The sequence below is a fragment of the Vipera ursinii genome (assembly GCF_947247035.1).
Source record: "Vipera ursinii genome assembly, chromosome: 14".
In the NCBI taxonomy this organism is placed as follows: Eukaryota; Metazoa; Chordata; class Lepidosauria; order Squamata; family Viperidae; genus Vipera; species Vipera ursinii.
The window spans coordinates 4,789,383-4,811,260 of record NC_139527.1 but is presented as its reverse complement, the minus strand read 5'-3'; the positions used below and the strand labels follow the sequence as shown (position 1 = coordinate 4,811,260).

General features: G+C 45.7%; 1 protein-coding gene across 4 annotated transcripts in view; it reads right to left on the bottom strand.

Moving 5' to 3' along the window:
- Window positions 1-20,505, bottom strand: part of LOC310646846 (immunoglobulin lambda-1 light chain-like) — a 129,012-nt gene extending 108,507 nt beyond the window's left edge. For 2 of the 4 annotated variants that reach the window (XM_083373600.1, XM_083373599.1), the window contains exons 1-2: window positions 1,146-1,232; window positions 733-1,033 (exon numbers count right to left, since the gene is read on the bottom strand). In XM_083373600.1, coding sequence (XP_083229726.1) covers window positions 733-1,033; window positions 1,146-1,212 — 368 coding nt within the window. In that variant the 5' untranslated portion in view covers window positions 1,213-1,232. Of the gene's footprint in view, window positions 1-732; window positions 1,034-1,145; window positions 1,233-12,547; window positions 12,847-13,008; window positions 13,090-20,008; window positions 20,310-20,439 lie in introns of those variants that run through there. The other 2 variants (XM_083373601.1, XM_083373602.1) reach the window with 2 other exon arrangements.
- Between the last annotated feature and the right edge of the window lie 1,373 nt (window positions 20,506-21,878).

Sequence of the window (21,878 nt, the reverse complement as noted above, 5' to 3'; positions counted from 1 at the left end):
TTGCAACTGGGAAGACCATAGCCTTGACTATACGCACTTTTGTTGACAGGGTGATGTCTCTGCTTTTTAGTGTGCTGTCTAGATTTGCCATGGCTTTGCCATGGCTTGTCTGAGATATGAGTGAATATAACCAGGATCTCCCAATCCAGGAGTGGACACAATTGGCAAACAGAATGAAGCTGTGCAAAGGTCCTCTGAGCCAGAGTTGCCTGCTGCTCCTTGAGCAGAAGGCCTGAGTTCGGGAAGGCACCCAAATGAAATGAACCTTTATTGTCAAAGTACAACTGTGTGTACATTGAGATTAGCTGAGCCTCCCTTTGTGCTCCCACCCACCAACACACAGTGACAACAAACCCTCCATCTTACTACACCATGTGAACCAACTACACCACACACCGGCCTCCCAAGTCAATTCTGCATAAAATTCACAAAAGTTCACAAAAGTTATTTCTCGTTCAAAAGCCTAACAGCACACAGATAGAAGCTCTTCTTCAGCCTGTTGGTATGGCTTGAGTAGGGGGATGGACTAGAAGACCTCCAAGGTCTCTTTCAACCCTATTATTCTATGTTCTAACTTTGAAAAACACTGCTCTAGTCAAAATGCACCTTCATCTTCAGACTGACCACAGTATGAACAGGAAGCTTCAGGGACAATTCAACTGCTATCGTTGCTTGAAGAGAGCAAAGAGAGTTTTTGCCTTCCTTCCCCATTGCACTGAATGACTGTGCCATGAGCCCCCTGGGTTTAAAGAGCAGTAATAGTTGGCTTCATCTTCTGCCAAGGCTCCTGTTATGGTCAGCGACATCATATTCCCTGATTTGGACCCAGAGAACCGGGCTGGAACACCAGAAGGTTTGACACTGGTATGGTAAACCAAGAGCCGGGGTGGTTTGCCTGGATGTTGCTGGACCCACCAAGGGTAATTGTTGTCAGTGATGATTCCAGTAGAGTATCTGCAAGACATGGTGACCGTCCCACCAAGAGGCACCGATTCTGGGTCCTTCAGGCTTTGCAGCTGCTGAAGGCTGAGATCTGCAAGGAAACACAGCACAAGACTGTTTTATTTAAAGGACTATGAAGAAGCCATGGCCACCATTTTGGAGAAGACACAGCTTCTCTCTTCCACCAACTCAAGGTAGCTCACCAATGGTGGCAAGGAATATGGCCAGGAAGAACATGCTGCTTATTCGAGGGAGACTTGATACGTTCATCTTCTTGAAGGAAAAAGATCTTCTCTTGGGGGTCAACCCAGTTGCTTTTAAATCCCCAGAGGCCAAAAACATCCGTTCCTTTATGCAAATCACTTGGACCTTTAACTTCTGCCTGTGGCTGTGCACCTGCTAGACAGACCTCTGGAGGGTCTTCTAAATTGTATCTGCTCCCCATCACTAACTTCGAAGAAATTGGAACAGAGATGCTTGAATTGAATAAGAGCTGAAACATTGGAGAACTCAGATGCTCTACTAAGCTGCAGGAAATTTGGGAGGAGAACATGAAAACATCTGGACAGACAGCTCTCATTCAACACTCACCAAGCAGAACCTAGGCTGAAGCATTTTCCAGTTCTTCCTATAATTTGAGCCATAAAGATGATGGGAGAAGAAATGTACTTTCAGGCTTGCAAGATTGATCTCAGCTTTGTGAGGCAGTCCCTAGAAGAAGCAAGCCCACCTGGGAAAGTTTGTTCTGTACCATAAAGTTACATTAACAGACTCTCGGAAGTCTGAAAATATACTTCTCCCATGTCGCTTTCATCGCACAAAGAGGATCTCTTCTGAGATGTTTGCCCTTCCCACATTCCTACGGCAGGCTAAAAGGCCTCTTATCTGACCATTCCCTGGCTGTGCTTCTTCCTCCTCTCTCCAAGGTCACGCTCACATACCATTACACAGTGTGGTTGCTTTTGCAGACCACTTGGTGGGAAGCTGGTGGACTTCCTTATGTTGTTGATTGGCCAGAAGGAAAACAGACTGCTGGACCATCCAGCAGGGCGCCATTTTTGTGGCCATGATATAATGGTAGCCAGTGAGCTGAATGTCCAAGGAGTTTGGGATACTCAATTTTCCCACCTGTAAAGAATCCACAGTGAGGAAGTCTCCATCTCAAGGAGGTTTAGGGTGCGTTTTAATATGTAGAACAGTCTTTGGGAAACCCTCCTGGTCCAAACTCTATTTCATTCTTTATTCCAAAAATTCCATGTTTTTCATTCCAAAGCACGGAAAGTGGAGGCCATATCTGGAAGGCTTGAAACCTCTTCTTTCCTTAAAACTGTCTTTGCGGTGTGGTCCAAAAATATCCAGCTACCATCTCATTCGTTGTGGTCTTCCTTGTAATAAGAGGAACCCAAACTTCTGAAGTTGGTTCAGCTCCTGCTGTGAGGTTTCGATCTTGGTTTCCCATCCGAATGAACAGATGTGCCACCCGCTGCCACTCCAAACAACACAGTAATAACTCGCATCGTCTTCCACCTGGCTTTCTGTGATGATCAGGGACATGGTGTTTGCTGACTTTGACCCAGAAAAGCGGGCTGGGGTCCCACTGGCCCTAGTGCTGGTGGCATAGATCAAGAGCCGTGGAACTTCTTCTTGCTTCTGCTGGATCCATAGAGGGTAATTGTTATCTGTGATGGTTCCAGCACTGTAGCTACATGACAAAACGGCTGTCTCTCCTGGGGCTACCAACTCTGGATCTTTCAGGTTCTTCAGCTGCTGGACACTGAGATCTGAAAGAGATGACGGAGAGGGGAAAAGAATGGGACTAGATCACAGAGGAAAATATTGAATGATTGTCTGCTCAACACCAGAGCAGGTCATTGGATGCCTGTAGGGTTTATCCCTTCCCTAGAGGAATTAAAAGTCCCTCACTGAAGGAGGCGAGGAGGGTGAAGAGCAGAAGGACCCAAGCCATGATGGAAAGACAGCTTATCTTCTGGAAGGATGGGAATCGCTAACTGGCCCACTTCCAAGATCCTTTTAAACGCCTCTGAGGGCAAGTCTGCAAAGCCTTCATGCAAATCGGCTGCTTTTTAAATCCAGGCTCTGGGTGAAAAGGCGCATAAAATCAGCAAGTGGCTTTTCTGCTGCCCCCTTTCCGTGGGAGGTGAGGAGGGAGAGGGAGATGGATTCCTTTATTTTATTTTTTAACACCAATGTTTTATTAATTTTATCAAAATATAAGGTACAAAAGGAAAATAAAACGTAATGGAAAACTAGGGGGAAAGAGAAAAACGCGAGGTGGAAAGCTAAAAGGGGAAGAAGAAGAAAAAGCATCGAGTCCCGACTCCTTTTGGTGCAGGAGAATAGGATGATGGCATGAAGCCTCAGCTTTTTCTTTTTTCTTTTATACAATAGTTTATACCAGCCATTTCTTTAAAAGCAAACCTACGTAATCGACAAGAACAAAAACAAAATTTTCTTTTTTTTTCCCCTCCGTCACCAGGACAAAATCTGGAAGCGATTTCCAAGTGGAAAGAAAATTAAATATATTCTCTTCTTTGGATAAAGGAATCGATTTGACAAGAGGTGGATTCCTTGATAATAACAAGAGCAAGAGCATTTACACTTATACGCCACTTCATAGTGCTTTACAGCCCTCTCTAAGAGGTTTACAGAGTCTGCATGTTGCCCCCAATAATCTGGGTCCTCATTTTACCCAAGGATGGAAGGCTGAGTCATCCTTGAGCGGGTGAGAATCGAACTCCTGACTGTTGGAGTTGGGAGACACTTTTGAGGTCTTCTAGTTCAACCCCCTGGTCGAGCAAAAGATCCTACGCCGTTCTGGACAAATTGATGTCCAGTCTCTTCTTGAAAACCTCCAGTGATGGAGCACCTACAACCGTCATAGGCAAGCAGTTCCTCTGAGACAGAGAAGGAGAAGGAGAAGGAGAAAGAAAAAGAGAAAGATGGGGAAAGAGAAGGAGAAGGGGAAGGAGGAGGAGGAGAGGAGGAGAAAGAAAGAGAAGGAGAAAGAAAGAGAAAGATGAAAGAGAAGGGGGAGGGGGAGGAGAGGAGAAGGAGAAAGAGAAAGAAAGAAAAGGAGAAGGGGAAGGAGAAAGGAGGAGAAAGGAGGAGTAAGAGAAGGGGAAGGAGTAGGAGGAGGAGAGGAGAAGGAGAAAGATGAGGAAAGAGAAGGGGAAGGGGAAGGAGGAGGAGGAGAGGAGAAGGAGAAGGAGAAAGAAAGAAAGAAAGAAAGAAAGAAAGAAAGAAAGAAAGAAAGAAAGAAAGAAAGAAAGAAAGAAAGAAAGAAAGAAAGAAAGAAAGAAAGAGAAGGGGAAGGAGAAAGAAAGAGAAAGAAGGAGAAAGAGAAGGGGAAGGAGGAGGAGGAGGAGAGGAGGAGAAAGAAAGAAAGAAAGAAAGAAAGAAAGAAAGAAAGAAAGAAAGAAAGAAAGCAAGCAAGCAAGCAAGAAAGAAAGAAAGAAAGAAAGAAAGAAAGAAAGAAAGAAAGAAAGAAAGAAAGAAAGAAAGAAAGAAAGAAAAGGGGAAGGAGAAAGAAAGAGAAAAAAGGAGAAAGAGAAGGGGAAGGAGGAGGAGGAGAGGAGAAGGAGAAAGAAACAGAAGGAGAAAGAGAAAGGAAGAGAAAGAGAAGGAGAGGGAGAAGGAGAAAGGTGGCTAGGAATAAGCCTTTCTCCATTTCTTAAAACCACCAAGATGGAGACATTCAGTGAGCTGAAGAAAGGTAGCGGTGGGGTCGAAAACTAAAGAAGCAGAAATGCTTCTTCACACAGCACACAGCTAAGTTAGAGAATCAGCTACCAGAAGATGGAAGTTGGGGGGAGGGGGGAGCCACCAATTCAGATGACTCAGCTTCCGCAGGAAACTCAAACTAACCACTGGATGAGACCATCAAAGGACAGCATCATCAAATCAGGGCAAAGAACGCTGAACCATCTCAGATCCTTCCAGGAGGCTTGAAATTATCCAAAGCACCCAAAGCATCGACGGCGTGGCTTTGGGTCAGTAATTAAGCACGAACAGCTGTAGAAAGGGAAGGGGTGTATTTTGGCAAGTAAGTCAGGTGCTTTGCAACGGGGGGCTCCTAATTGCAAGGGAAGCAGAAGACCTCGCAAAATCCCTGCCTACCTTTGGGGAAATGAGTTCGGTGCTTTGGGTTTGCGCAGCTTCATCTGCGGAGGCCTTACGTGGTGTGAACAAGCAAAAAGGTATTTGTCTCAGTTCCCCATAAAAATTAATCACCGTGAACCCAGTAAGTTTGTAGTCCCACGAGGCACAATAATACACGGCGTCATCTTCCACCTGAACGCCGTTGATCACTAGATTCCAGAGGTTCTGGGAGGCATCAGGGGAAACGCTGAATCTCTCTGGGACCCCATTTCCCCTGCCCTGATCGGTGCTAGTATAATAGTGATACAGGAACCGTGGGGCGCCCCCTGGTTTCTGCTGGAACCACCTGGCTCTCTCACGGTCGATGGTGTAGCCGCTGTTCATTTGGCAAGGGATGCTAAATGCTAATCCTGGAGATGCAGTCATGGAGGATGGTTGAGTTAATATCATCTGGGACTCCAACCCTGAAACAAAACAAAAAATGGGGAACTGGGTTAGCGCATCTTCTGGATGGATCTTGATGGAACAGACAAGCATCTCCTGCCTCCTTTGAAGGCCTTCAACCAGCGGTCTGGATCTCACCTGACAAGAGCCATCCCAGGAATACAAGAGAGTAGGCCCACAGCATTGTAAAAGGGATGTGGACACTGTTGGGTTCTCATGCTTCTCTCCCCTTCCAAATGTCTTATATTGAATCCATGGAAGCAAATTCTCCACTTTTTATGCAAATATCAGCCGAACTGCGTTTGGCTCTCTGCTGCACCCTTCCTGATGTCACAGGATGACTCTTTGAGGACTAAGATTTAAGAGGAAGTTTCCCAGTCTACTTAAACTGCTCCACACCCAGAAACCTGCTATGATTGATTGTTTTCTTACAGATGTTTCATTACTCAAACTAGATAACATCATCATGGCTAGAAAGGAGTGGGCTTTGTGGTGTGGAAGACAAGGGAGGAGGAAGAAGAGGAGGAGGGGAATTGTGGGGTCCTTGGTGCTCTCTGAGCTTGGTTGTTTTCTTACAGATGTTTTATTACTCAAACTAGGTAACATCATCAGAACTAGAAGGGAAGGGAGTTGCAGAGAAGAGGAGGAGAAGGAGAAGAATTCTTAAAATACATTTAATGTCTCCCTAACATTGCAGAAGAGAGTTCCCTGTGGAAGTAAAGAGATAAAGAAATGGGCATAATTTTCAAGCTAGAAGTAAGATGTGAGGACGCTCAAACAAGGGTCAAGAGAAAAATACAGGATTACACATTCCATCCAATCAGAAGCAAAGAGAAATATATTTTTCCAATTTTTCCAGAGGTTCCAGAAACTGGATCACATCTCAGCAATGCTTTGCAGTCTCCATCTATGACAGCTGATGAGCAGTTTCATTGATTATGGGCCCTCAAGCTGGTGTCAGAGAAAGTAACCATTTAGATCAGGGGTCTTCAAACTTGGCCCTTTTATGACGTGTGGACTTCAACTCCCAGAATTCCTCAGCCAGGCATGCTGGCTGAGGAAATCTGGGAGTTGAAGTCCACACATCATAAAAGGGCCAAGTTTGAAGATCCCTGATTTAAATAGACCTTCTATCTGTCCCCAAACTCAAAATTTGTCTTTTTAGTAAGTTTTAGGATGGAAACTATGAAAGACCAACAGTGACATCTTGTGTCCGGAGAGTTGAAGTAAGATACTACTTCTACTAGTTGAAGTAAGATACTATTTCTACTACATCAATATGGGTTGCAGAGAACTAGAAGCTCACCTAAAATGGAGATATGAGAACAATTCATCAGTGGAACGGCTTGTCTCCAGAAGTTGTGGATGCACTCAGCCTGGTGCTGGAGAAGACTCCTGCGAGTCCCTTGGACTGCAAGGCGATCAAACTGGTCAGTCCTAGAGGAGATCAACCCGGACTGCTCTTTAGAAGGCCAGATCCTGAAGTTGAAACTCAAAGACTTTGGCCACCTAATGAGAAGGAAAGACTCACTGGAGAAGAGCGTCATGCTGGGAAAGGTTGAGGGCAAGAGAAGAAGGGGACGACAGAGAATGAGGTGGCTGGATGGAGTCACTGAAGCAGGAGGCGTGAGCTTAAAGGGACTCCAGAAGATGGTGGAGGACAGGAAGGCCTGGAGGAACGTGGTCCATGGGGTCATGGTGGGTCGGACACGACTTCGCAGCTAGCAACAACAAAGCAACATTTCTTAGATTTGAGAGCCCGTTTCCCCCTTGGCCCAAGGAAAAAGAACAGTCAGCACCTCACCTGTGCCACAGGTGAGAACGGCCAAGAAAATCGCAGCCCAGCTCCTGGTCAACTTTGGCAAGGAACCTTCCTTTTAGGAGGAGACTGATAACCTTCTTCAGATCTTTCCCCTTCGTTTCTTTAAACACCCCCCCCCCTTTTTTTTGTCCCTTCATGCAAATGAGCGCTGCCCTCATTGGCTCCGCTAGATTCTTTTATTCCCTTGAGGAGGTTTTCTAGCTTAGCCAATCACCCCGAGCACACCTTTGCAAGGAAAACATTTAGAAATAGAGGAAGAATTAAACCTCTGGATTCACCAGGTCTTCAAAGCAAAGGCTGGTCTGCCATGTTGTGGACCCGGAAAACTATTTGATTTCTTTCAATGTTGATCGAAATCCATAAATGATTGACTTATTTATTAAACTGACACGCCGCCTGAGCGACTTTGGGTGGCTTACATACCAAATTGATTTTATTTCAATTCCTGAAGTGATTCAATCAATTAGGTAAAATGGGTTTTTCTTTCAGTTTCACCTGGCCTTAAGAAAATGGGATGGTCAATATTGGAAGAAGGAGGAACTGCCGACTATAGAAGAATGGACTTTAAAAGTTTCTGAGCTGGCGGAAATGGCAAAGATATCGGCTTATTGGAAAGACCATTCGCAACAACGTTATATTACGGAGTGGAAAAAGTGGACTGATTACATCCAGAACAAATATGGGACCAAAAAGTTTCATTTAGCATTTGCATACGTTTTGATGTGATAATAGTACTGCTTGTAGTCATTTTATATGAGCTAGAGTGCGATAAGACTTAATAGCTTATTGTTGTTAGCATATGGTTGTTTATGATTGTTTTTACTTTTATACCTTGTATTTAGCTCTGGGAAGTCGGGGATGGGGAGGGGGGAAGGGGAGGGGGGAGGGCTAGGAAGGGTTAGGTAGGGGGTGGGGGGAGGGGTTGTTAAAGATAAAATGTATTGAAAAACTTTTCAATAAAAAAAAAGAAAATGGGATGGAAATGAAAGTGAGATGTTGCTTGAGCTTCCCTGTTTTCATTCGTGCTATGGGAGTGTATTTTCTAAAATGCGTAGGACACATTTCTCTGTCTGTGTGGCCCTTTGATAATGTGCAGGGTGGGGGACATTAATGCTAATTAACACCCGTGGGTTTACATATTTGGTTTTTTTTTCCCACCCCCTCAATTTTAAAGGGAGCAATTCCTGGATGTTTCCCCCCAGATTTCCATGCTATAAACCTTCTTCGAAAAATGTCTTTCTGGGTCATTGGGTGGCACTTAAGGTCCACAAAACGCAGCTTGTGAGCTCTGTGTGTTTTGTCCCTTATTGTGAGATTTCAGTTGGACACATAGGCCAACAAAAAGGGAAATGAAACAAAAGAAAAGGGTTTTGGTCCCACTTCCCCACCTGAACGAATCACTGTGGAACTGACTACTCGTCCAGATGGAACAATAGTAGGTGGCTTCATCTTCAACCAGAGCCCCAGTGATAGTCAAGGACATCACATTCCCTGATCTGGATCCAGAGAAACGTTCTGGAACCCCTGATAGTCTGGAAGTGGTGTGATAGATCAGTCCCTGAGGTTGTTGCCCAGCTATCTGCTTTGACCACGAAGGTTCGTGGCTATCCCCAAGATTTCCACCATCGTATCGACAAGACAGGGTGACTGTCCCCCCAGGCGCCACAAATTCTGAGTCCTTCAGGGTCTGCAGTTGTTGGAGGCTGGGGCCTGAAAGAGAGCAAGACATTGCTTGTTCAATGGAGGGTCAAGAATGACCAACTCAGCTATCCAGCAAGGAGGACCTTTGGAGTTTGGTTCTAGGAAGGGTTGTGTCTCCTTCCAAAGGGATTTTGGATCTTACCAACAGAGATCAGGACTATGGAGAGAAGAAGCGCCTGGGTCATGGTGGGACAACTGGATGGGCCAATCCCTTCTCTAAAGCAAATGGATTTCCCCCTCGACTCTTCTCCACCTCTCTTAAATCCCCAAAGGACAAGAGAGGACATCCTCATGCAAATGACTTGCTATTCAACTATCCCCCTTGCCCTCAGGGAGGCTGATTAAAGAGGGAGCAGTTGCTCACTGGAGAAGAGCCTAATGCTGGGAAAGACTGAGAGCAAGAGAAGAAGTATTTCTCCCAAACATTCAGCATGTGGTCTGTTCAGTTCCTACCTCTAATGTAGGAGAACCACACACGAGTCTACAGATCCTTACTAAGAGTTCATCCCTACATCCACCAGCCATGCCACAGGCCTGCCGCAGGGACCAATTTTTCATGCTGTGTGTTCTCCTACAATCCCTTTCATCGCTCCCCCTGTTCGGTGCTGAACCAACTGAAAAGTCATGTCTACCTCCTCCAATTTTTTCACCTGTTGCTTTCAGAGTTCCTGCTCAGACCACAAGAGTTCAGGGGGCTGTTTTACTTCCCATGAACTCTCCTCTCCTGTGCCTACCATCTCCTTCGGAGAGCCTCAGAGACTCCTATCAAGGTGGAAATAAAGCTCTTATTGCAGGCCTTTTCTCTCCTGCAGCTCCAGCTAAGGTGTCCGCTGCCCCAGGTCAAGGTGTGCTGCTGAATGAATGAACCTTTGTTGTCAAAGTACAACTGTGTATACATTGAGATCGGCTGAGCCTCCCTTTGTGCCCCCGCCCCCACAACTCACAGTGACAACAAACCCTCCATCTTATTACACCATGCGAGCTAATGGCACAACACACCGGCCTCACAAGTCAGTCATGCATAAAGTTTATAACATTATTTCCCGTTCAAAAGCCTAACAGCCCATGGATAAAAGCTGTTCTTCAGGCTGTTGGTACGGCTGGCTATACTCCTGTATCTCCTACCCGATGGGAGGAGAGTAAAGAGATACCATCCAGGGTGTGAGTTTTCAAGCTGAAGAGGCAGTGAGGAGATTTTTGTGGCACTTCCCCATAGGAATTCACCACCGTGCAACACGTTGCTTTTCCAGCTAGCGCAGTAATAATCTGCCTCGTCTCCAGCCTCAGCTTGGTGATGGCCAAGAATCCTGTACTCCCCGATCTGGTGGCAGTGAACCGATTTGGGATCCCTTCTCCCCTGCTATTGCAGCCATCACAGTGGACAAACCCTAGGGGCTTTTCCTAATTTCTGTTGATGCCAGTAAATGGTATTAGTAACCTCAGTTGTGCAGGACAAAGTAGTCGTTCCACCTGGGGCCACGGAGCTGGAGGGGAGGCTGACTCCAAGTTGATTGAGAGTCAATCCCTTTAAAAGGGAGAAAGAGAGTGGTAAAGTTAAAAAAATAATAATACCATCACCTTGATCTACTTGATTGTTCTTAAATATTCCAGAGAACTGTGTTTTTATCAAACTCAAAACCAATTTCTCTCTTGGACCAGAAAAAAATTACCTGTGCAGTAAGTGAGAACTGCGAAGAAAATCACAGCCCAACCCATGGTCAACTTTGGCAAGGAATAAACTTTTAGGGAGGAAAATGATCACCTTCTTCAGATCTTCCTCTTTCCTTTCCTTAAAAGCCCCCGCTGTCTCCTTTCATGCAAATGAGATCCGCACCCATTGGTTCTAGCAGAAAACTTTCTTTCCCAAAAGCATTCTGGGGTCTTCTGATTTAACCAATGACCAGGGGAAACGTTTGCATATGGGAGATGTGGAAACCAGCAGGAATTAATAGGTCTCCATTAAATGTCACACCCTGCTGCTTGAGGAACAGGGAAATATCTTCAGACACACTACCTTAAATGTGAATTGGACATGGACATGATGCATTTACTTATGTAATTCCAACTCAACAGCCTGTCAAACCACAAGTCTAGGGATAAAGTGGAGGAGATCATGGTCCATTTGGATATATGGGCTCACCAGGTCATAGGCAATCCTCCTATTCTTTTATTTAAGAATTTCTGGAACCGGTCATCTGAATTTGACACGGAAATGATACGAGTAATTGCACGGCTTTACTTCACCTCAATAGCATGTAAAACCTAATCTGCAACTGCAACAGAATCAAGAGCATTACATTTCTTTCAAAAAAGAAAAAATAAAAAAAACCACCAGTTTAGGGCAAATGACGAGCACTATACTCCATTTGGACAAATGAGCTAAGGCAGGTCCTAAGCAATCATCCTATTCTTGTGTAACCGTTTCGGGACGTGTCAATAGAAACAGAATTAATGGACCTAAACCATTATCTTTTATCCTGCCTATTTCACCTGTTCTATGAGGAGTGACTCCCTCTCTCTCCCTTACTCTCGAGGAAGAGAGGAGACATTTCAGAGCCACATCTGGCCGTCCTTTGGCTGAATTATTTTGGGGAGAAGCATGAAAGGGCAGCAGCAGCCCCTGCTGGCCACTGAATTTGCAACATCTGGCTTATCCCCACCTGGGCTGAAGAAGTGCAGCATTTATGCAGCATTTATCCACCCTCTTCTGCTGAAACATCAGACGAAGGACGGGGTGGTGGAAATAAGTTGAAAGAGAACAAGAATGGAACACAGTGTCTCTTCTTTATTAATTCTCTCACAGAAGATGCCACAAAGCCTCCCTTTTTGTTGTTAACACTTTGATTTGAAGAAAGACGTTTTAGGGTAGAGATTATATGTAAGTCTGTGGCATCCTGCTTCTCTGGGCTTCAGCGTCTTGACTGTAGTGATGTGCTTGAGGTTGAGGTAAAAGAGTTTGTCAAAAGAGTTTCCCGCTTCATGTTTTCATCAGATGATTTCTTTCTTTCTCCTGGTGAGAACATTTAATAGGTGTAAGTTCAGTTCATCGTCTGTGCTGGAAGAACCACACACCATTGTCTAAATCTTTAGGAGATGTTCATCCTAACATCGAGCAGCCTTGGCACAAATGTGCCCCAGTGACCCCTTTTTAGCCTGGGTCTCCGTGCAGCCCCTTCTATCCCCCCCGTCTCTAGTCCAGTGTGGAAGCAGCTGCAAATCGGCGCTAGCTTCTCCCATTTTACCTCTTCTCCTTTCAAAATGTGCACTTTTATCAGGGGAGGGCTGAGACCCTGGACCTGTGGGATTCCCCACCGCCTTCTCATCCACCCACCCCCCTTGTACCCATCATCCCCCTCGTGAGACCCCGTTGCAGAAAGAGAGAAACTTGCAGGAATTTCCCCTCTGCCTCATCAGTTCAAGTACCCCAGTCACAGATCAAGGGACGTTGCTTCTGGTTTCAGGGTGAAGAGGAAGAGTGAAGGTTTTTGTCACGCTTCCCTGTAAGAATTCACCACTGTGGAACGCGTTGCCTGCACTGTTCCAGCTACCGCAGTAATAATCTCCCTCGTCTTCATACTGCACATCGGTGATGGCCAAGGATCCTGTACTCCCAGATCTGGTGGCAGTGAACCGATTTGGGATCCCTTCTCCCCTGCTGCAGCCATCGCAGTGGACAAAATGAGGTCCATTTCCTTCTTTCTGTTGATACCAGCCAATTCTGTAGGAACTCTGAGTTGTTGTGCAGGTGATCGTAATGGTTTCCCCCAGAGAGACGGAGCTGGAGGGAGGCTGAGTCCACGTGGACTGACCATCGATGCCTTTAGATAAGGGTGGGAGGGAAGGAGAGAACGAGTGAGGGGAGAGAAAAAGAAAGCAATGCTTATGGATCTAATGCACCTTCCTTTGATCTTCGTCGTCTCCCAGGGACCCTGTTCTCATGAGAATCAGAAGCAGATTGTGGTTGTGGACAATTACTTTACCTGTGCAGTAAGTGAGGACTGCGAAGAAAATCACAGCCCAACCCATGGTCAGCTTTGGCAAGGAATGATCTTTTAGGGAGGAAAATGATCACCTTCTTCAGATCTTCCTCTTTCCTTTCCTTAAAAGCCCCCCCGCTGTCTCCTTTCATGCAAATGAGACCCGCACCCATTGGTTCTAGCAGAAAACTTTCTTTCCCAAAAGCATTCTGGGGTCTTCTGATTTAACCAATGACCAGGGGAAACGTTTGCATATTGGAGATGTGGAAACCAGGAGGAATTAATAGGTGTCCATTAAATATCACACCCTGCTGCTTGAGGAACAGAGAAATATCTTCAGACACACTGCCTTATATGTGAATTGGACATGGACATGATGCATTTACTTATGTAATTCCAACTCAACAGCCTGTCAAACCACAAGAATAGGGAAAAAGTGGAGGAGATCATGGTCCATTTGGATATATGGGCTCACCAGGTCACAGGCAATCCTCCTATTCTTTCATTTAAGAATTTCTGGAACCGGTCATCTGAATTTGACACGGAAATGATATGAGTAATTGCACACTTTACTTCACCTCAATAGCATGTAAAACCTAATCTGCCATTGCAACAGAATCAAGAGCATAACATTTCTTTCAAAAAAGAAAAAAGAAAAGAAGAAAAACCACCAGTTTAGGGCAAAAGAGCACTATACTCCATTTAGGGATGTGGTGGCTCAGTGGGTTAGGACGCTGAGCTTGTCAGTGAGAAGGTTGGCAGTTTGGCGGATTGAATCCCAAGCACCGCGTAACAGAGTGAGCACGTTACTTGTCCCAGCTTCTGCCAACCTAGCAGTTCGAAAGCACGTAAAAATGCAAGTAGAAAAATAGGGACCACTCCGGTGGGAAGGTAACAGCGTTCCGTGCGCCTTTGGCCTCCAGTCATGCTGGCCACATGACCATGGAGACGTCCTCGGACAAGCGCTGGCTCTTCGGCTTTGAAACAGAGATGAGCACCGGCCCCTAGAGTCGGAAACGACTAGCACACATGTGCGGGGGAACCTTTACCTTTTATACTCCATTTGGACAAATGAGCTAATGCAGGTCCTAAGCAAACATCGTATTCTTGTTTAAATGTTTCGGGACGTGTCAATAGAAACAGAATTAATGAACCTAAACCATTATCTTTTATCCTGCCTATTTCACCTTTCTATGAGGAGTGACTCCCTCTCTCTCCCTTACTCTCGAGGAAGAGAGGAGACATTTCAGAGCCACATCTGGCCGTCCTTTGGCTGAATTATTTTGGGGAGAAGCATGAAAGGGCAGCAGCAGCCCCTACTGGCCACTGATTTTGCAACATCTGGCTTATTCCCACCTGAGCTGAAGAAGTGCAGCATTTATGCAGCATTTATCCACCTCCTTCTTCTCCTCAAACATCAGACGAAGGACTGGGGGGGGGGAAATTGAAAGAGAACAAGAATGGAACATAGTGTCTCTTCTTTATTAATTCTCTCACAGAAGATGCCACAAAGCCTCCCTTTTTGTTGTTAACACTTTGATTTGAAGAAAGACGTTTTAGGGTAGAGATTATATGTAAGTCTGTGGCATCCTGCTTCTCTGGGCTTCAGCGTCTTGACTGTAGTGATGTGCTTGAGGTTGAGGTAAAAGAGTTTGTCAAAAGAGTTTCCCGCTTCATGTTTTCATCAGATGATTTCTTTCTTTCTCCTGGTGAGAACATTTAATAGGTGTAAGTTCAGTTCATCGTCTGTGCTGGAAGAACCACACACCATTGTGTAAATCTTTAGGAGATGTTCATCCTAACATCGAGCAGCCTTGGCACAAACGTGCCCCAGTGACCCCTTTTTAGCCTGGGTCTCCGTGCAGCCCCTTCTATCCCCCCCGTCTCTAGTCCAGTGTGGAAGCAGCTGCAAATCGTCGCTAGCTTCTCCCATTTTACCTCTTCTCCTTTCAAAATGTGCACTTTTATCAGGGGAGGGCTGAGACCCTGGACCTGTGGGATTCCCTACCCCCTTCTCATCCCCCCACCCCCCTTGTACCCATCATCCCCCTCGTGAGACCCCGTTGCAGAAAGAGAGAAACTTGCAGGAATTTCCCCTCTGCCTCATCAGTTCAAGTACCCCAGTCACAGATCAAGGGACGTTGCTTCTGGTTTCAGGGTGAAGAGGAAGAGTGAAGGTTTTTGTCACGCTTCCCCGTAAGAATTCACCACTGTGGAACGCGTTGCCTGCACTGTTCCAGCTACCGCAGTAATAATCTGCCTCGTCTTCAGCCTCCGCATCGGTGATGGCCAAGTAACCTGTAGTCCCAGATCTGGTGGCAGTGAACCGATTTGGGATCCCTTCTCCCCTGCTGCTGCAGCCATCGCAGTGGACAAAACGAGGCCCATTTCCTTCTTTCTGTTGATACCAGCCAATTCTGTAGGAACTCTGAGTTGTTGTGCAGGTGATCGTAATGGTTCCTCTGAGGGAGACGGAGCTGGAGGGAGGCTGAGTCCACGTGGACTGACCATCGATGCCTTTAGATAAAGGAGGGAGGGAAGGAGAGAAAGAGTGAGGGGAGAGAAAAAGAAAGCCATGCTTATGGATCTAATGCACCTTCCTTTGATCTTCGTCATCTCCCAGGGACCCTGTTCTCATGAGAATCACAAGCAGATTGTGGTTTTGGACAATTACTTTACCTGTGCAGTAAGTGAGAACTGCGAAGAAAATCACAGCCCAACCCATGGTCAGCTTTGGCAAGGAATGATCTTTTAGGGAGGAAAATGATCACCTTCTTGAGATCTTCCTCTTTCCTTTCCTTAAAAGCCCCCTCTGTCTCCTTTCATGCAAATGAGATCCGCACCCATTGGTTCTAGCAGAAAACTTTCTTTCCCAAAAGCATTCTGGGGTCTTCTGATTTAACCAATGACCAGGGGAAACGTTTGCATATGGGAGATGTGGAAACCAGGAGGAATTAATAGGTCTCTATTAAATATCACACCCTGCTGCTTGAGGAACAGAGAAATATCTTCAGACACACTGCCTTATATGTGAATTGGACATGGACATGATGCATTTACTTATGTAATTCCAACTCAACAGCCTGTCAAACCACAAGTCTAGGGAAAAAGTGGTGGAGATCATGGTCCATTTGGATATATGGGCTAACCAGGTCATAGGCAATCCTCCTATTCTTTCATTTAAGAATTTCTGGAACCGGTCATCTGAATTTGACACGGAAATGATACGAGTAATTGCACAGCTTTACTTCACCTCAATAGCATGTAAAACCTAATTTGCAACTGCAACAGAATCAAGAGCATAATATTTCTTTCAAAAAAGGAAAAAGAAAAAAAGAAAAACCACAAGTTTAGGGCAAAAGAAGAGCACTATACAACATTTAGGGATGTGGTGGCTCAGTGGGTTAGGACGCTGAGCTTGTCAGTGAGAAGGTCGGCAGTTTGGCGGATTGAATCCCGAGTGCCGCGTAGCAGAGTGAGCGCCTGTTACTTGTCCCAGCTTCTGCCAACCTAGCAGTTCGAAAGCACATAAAAATGCAAGTAGAGAAATAGGGACCACTACAGTGGGAAGGTAACAGCGTTCCGTGCGCCTTTGGCGTCTAGTCATGCCGGCCACATGACCACGGAGACGTCCTCGGACAAGCGCTGGCTCTTTGGCTTTGAAATGGAGATGAGCACCGGCCCCTAGAGTTGGAAACGACTAGCACACATGTGCGGGGGAACCTTTACCTTTTATACTCCATTTGGACAAATGAGCTAATGCAGGTCCTAAGCAAACATCGTATTCTTGTTTAAACGTTTCCGGACGTGTCAATAGAAACAGAATTAATGGACCTAAACCATTATCTTTTATCCTGCCTATTTCACCTGTTCTATGAGGAGTGACTCCCTCTCTCTCCCTTACTCTCGAGGAAGAGAGGAGACATTTCAGAGCCATATCTGGCCGTCCTTTGGCTGAATTATTTTGGGGAGAAGCATGAAAGGGCAGCAGCAGCCCCTACTGGCCACTGATTTTGCAACATCTGGCTTATCCCCACCTGGGCTGAAGAAGTGCAGCATTTATGCAGCATTTATCCACCCTCTTCTGCTGAAACATCAGACGAAGGACCGGGGGGGGGGGAATAAGTTGAAAGAGAACAAGAATGGAACACAGTGTCTCTTCTTTATTAATTCTCTCACAGAAGATGCCACAAAGCCTCCCTTTTTGTTAACACTTTGATTTGAAGAAAGACGTTTTAGGGTAGAGATTATATGTAAGTCTGTGGCATCCTGCTTCTCTGGGCTTCAGCGTCTTGACTGTAGTGATGTGCTTGAGGTTGAGGTAAAAGAGTTTGTCAAAAGAGTTTCCCGCTTCATGTTTTCATGATGATTTCTTTCTTTCTCCTGGTGAGAACATTTTAAGTTCAGGTCATCATCTGTGCTGGAAGAACCACACACCATTGTGTAAATCTTTACGAGATGTTCATCCTAACATCTAGCAGCCTTGGCACAAATGTGCCCCAGTGACCCCTTTTTAGCCTGGGTCTCCGTGCAGCCCCTTCTATCGCCCCGTCTCTAGTCCAGTGTGGAAGCAGCTGCAAATCGTCGCTAGCTTCTCCCATTTTACCTCTTCTCCTTTCAAAATGTGCACTTTTATCAGGGGAGGGCTGAGACCCTGGACCTGTGGGATTCCCTACCCCCTTCTCATCTATTCCCCCCTGTTCCCATCATCCCCCTCGTGAGACCCCTTTGCAGAAAGAAAGAAACTTGCAGGAATTTCCCCTCTGCCTCATCAGTTCAAGTGCCCCAGTCACAGATCAAGGGACATTGCTTCTGGTTTCAGGGTGAAGAGGAAGAGTGAAGGTTTTTGTCACGCTTCCCCGTAAGAATTTACCACTGTGCAACGCGTTGCCTGCACTGTTCCAGCTCCCACAGTAATAATCTGCCTCGTCTTCAGCCTCCACATCGGTGATGGCCAAGGATCCTGTAGTCCCAGATCTGGTGGCAGTGAACCGATTTGGGATCCCTTCTCCCCTGCTACTGCAGCCATCGCAGTGGACAAAACGAGGCCCATTTCCTTCTTTCTGTTGATACCAGCCGATTGCCCAAGAACTCTGAGTTGTTGTGCAGGTGATCGTAATCGTTCCTCTGAGGGAGACGGAGCTGGAGGGAGGCTGAGTCCACGTGGACTGACCATCTATGCCTTTAGATAAGGGTGGGAGGGAAGGAGAGAACGAGTGAGGGGAGAGAAAAAGAAAGCAATGCTTATGGATCTAATGCACCTTCCTTTGATCTTCGTCATCTCCCAGGGACCCTGTTCTCATGAGAATCACAAGCAGATTGTGGTTTTGGACAATTACTTTACCTGTGCAGTAAGTGAGAACTGCAAAGAAAATCACAGCCCAACCCATGGTCAGCTTTGGCAAGGAATGATCTTTTAGGGAGGAAAATGATCACCTTCTTCAGATCTTCCTCTTTCCTTTCCTTAAAAGCCCCCCCGCTGTCTCCTTTCATGCAAATGAGATCTGCACCCATTGGTTCTACTAGAAAACTTTCCTTCCCAAAAGCATTTTGGGGTCTTCTGATTTAACCAATGACCACAGGGTACATTTGCATACAGGAGAGTTTTAAAATTGGAGGTGACTTAAAAAGCTCCCAATAAAACCTTAACCACCCTGTCGTTGGTCAGGGAACCTTCTAGATTTCTTCCAATACCCTGCTATATATATATATATGAACGTGACTCAACAGAATAACAGAGTAACCGAATAACAGAATACCTGAGTTGGAAGGGACCTTGGAGGTCTTCTAGTCCAACCCCCTGCTCAAATTATAAGGATTGTTCTGAACCTCTGAGGATGGAGGAGGAAGGATCTTTTCACAGTGCCCCAAGCCAGTTGACCCCTATGGGATATGTCAGAAAGCCGTCTTCCACTGAAAGTGACTTCGTATCTTTGTTTTAGGACCCAAATTCAGTTGCAAATGGAAATGCATGGCAAGCCACACTGCTGAAGGAGAAAAATCAATAAGGGTCTTGATACGTAACGCGGTTTCTCTAAATGTAATCACAGTGCCATTCCAATGGCAAGAGAATAACCGAATAGCAGAGTTGGAAGGGACCTTGGAGGTCTTCTAGTCGAACCTCCTGCTCAAGCTGACACCATTCTGGAGAAATGGCTGTCCAATCTCTACTTGAAAACCTCTAGTGATTGAGCACCCAGAACTTCTGGTGGCAGGTTGGTCCACTGGATAATTGTCCTCACTGTCAGGAAATTTCTCCTTAGGTTGCTTCTCTCTAGGTGGCTTCTTTCCTTGTGGCTCAGTGGGTTAGGACGCTGAGCTTGTCGATCAGAAGGTCGGCAGTTTGGCGGGTCGAATCCCGAGTGCCGTGTAAGAGAGCGAGCGCCTGTTACTCGTCCCAGCTTCTGCCAACCTAGCAGTTCGAAAGCACATAAAAATGCAAGCAGAAAAATAGGGACCACTACGGTGGGAAGGTAACAGCGTTCCGTGTGCCTTTGGCGTCCAGTCATGCCGGCCACAGGACCACGGAGACATCCTCGGACAAGCGCTGGCTCTTCGGCTTTGAAACGGAGATGAGCACTGGCCCCTAGAGTCGGAAATGACTAGCACGCATGCGCGGGGGAACCTTTACCTTTACCTTTTACCTTCCTTGATTAGTTTCCATCCGTTGTTTCTTCTCCCGCTTTCAGGTGCTTTGGAGAATAAGTTCACCTCCTATTCTTTAACGAGTCCCTAGCAAACATCCCTCAGGTTTAATCAAGGAATGTAAGAAAAGCACAACCGTATTCATGATAAATAGCTGGACTTCGTGAATGAAGAATCACTTGAATAGGATGCTCCTCTTCTCTTGTCTTCAGTTAAACAAAACTGAACATTTGTCCCTTTATGTCAAATTTCACTGACGCAGAAAGGGGGTGGGGTGGGGGGGAAGTGAACTAAACTGAAACGAAATGAAGAGAAAGTTTTTGTCTCACTTCCCCACCTGAACCAATCACTGTGGAACTGACTACCCGTCCAGACACAACAATAGTAGGTGGCTTCATCTTCAGCCAGAGCCCCAGTGATAGTCAAGGACATCACATTCCCTGATCTGGACCCAGAGAAACGTTCTGGAACCCCCGATGGTCTGGTGCTAGTTGTATAGATCAGCGTGCGAGGTCTATTCTCCGATATCTGCTGTGACCACCAAGGGTAGTTGCCATCCCCAAGATTTCCCCCATCGTATCGACAAGACAGGGTGACTGTCCGTCCAAGTGCAACAAATTCTGGGTCCTTCAAGGCCTGCAGTTGTTGAAGGCTGGGACCTGAAAGAAAGCAAGGGAGGGCTTGTTCAATGGAGGATCAATAGGAACAGAAGACCAAGTATGGTCAGGAGGCTCTTCTGAGTTTACTTGTCGAACGGATTGTGCCTCCTTCCAAAGGGATTTCTCTTACCAACAGAGATCAGGACCATGGAGAGAAGAAACACCTGGGCCATGGTGGAAGGAGTCAACGGGCTAATTCCTTTGCTAAAGCAAATGGATTTCCCCCTTGACCCCTCTCCACCTCTCTTAAATTCCCAAAGGACAAGAGAGGACCTCCTCATGCAAATATTTGCCTCTTCAACTACCAACCCAGCCTTCTGAGTGTCTGATTGGAGAAGCGATGAGCAATTGCTAAGATTGCCTTGTCTAAAACTAATATTTTTCCACAACAGGAGGAAAGGAAGAGACAAGAGCTGTTTAATAGACCCAAGGCTATTCCACGAATCCGTTTTGATCTGCTTGAGTTTACAAAGTCATATTACCCAAAACGTATTTGTTTATGGAGAAATATGGGATGGATTGGAGGAATGCATCCGACACTCATTGACTAATTCACATGGTTCAAGGAGAGGAAATCTCCCTTCAAGACCACCAGTCTAGGGAAAAAGAGGAGGGTCATACTCCATCTGAACATATAGGCTAGGGCAGGTCATCAATAATCCTCATATTGATTTTTCTTCATTTTTGGAACGTACCACTGAAGGCAGGATTGTTGGATCCAACCATTTCCTTTTATCCTGCATTATTCACCTGTTATGTGAATGATCAGGGTCCTCCTCCTTCCCTTACCCTCAAGGAAGAGACGAGACCTTTCAGGAGCCCCATCTGGGCATGCTTTTGCTTATGTCATTTTTTGCACAAACATGAAAGGGCAGCAGCAACCCCTACTGGCCACTGTTTTTGCAACATCTGTGTTATCTCGACTGGGCTGAAGAAATGGAGCATTTGTCACCCTTTGAAGACCAGCATTGTCCTTCTCCTTAAATATCAGAGGAAGGGAAGGAAGAAAAGAAAGAAAGAAAGAAAGAAAGAAAGAAAGAAAGAAAGAAAGAAAGAAAGAAAGAAAGAAAGAAAGAAAGAAAGAAAGAAAGAAAGAAAGAAAGAAAGAATGAGAGAGAGAGAGAGAGAGAGAGAGAGAGAGAAAGAAAGAAAGAAAGAAAGAAAGAAAGAAAGAAAGAAAGAAAGAAAGAAAGAAAGAGGGAGGGAGGGAGGGAGGGAGAGAGAGAGAGAGAGAAAGAAAGAAAGAAAGAAAGAAAGAAAGAAAGAAAGAAAGAAAGAAAGAAAGAAAGAAAGAAAGAAAGAAAGAAAGAAAGAAAGAGTGTTGGAAGAAATGGAACAAGAATGGAACAAAATGTGTTTATTAACTCTTTTACCGAAGATCTCCCAAAGTCTCCCTTAATGCTTTTAGAACTTTGATTTCAGGTAGAGATTATCTATAAGTCTGGGGCAACATCCTTGTCCGTGCTTGTCCTCCTTGACTTTAGTGGTGTGCTTGAGATTCCGGTAAAGGAGGTGCCTGCTCATCAAGAGATTTTCATGTTCTCATTGGCTGATTCATTTCTCCTGGTA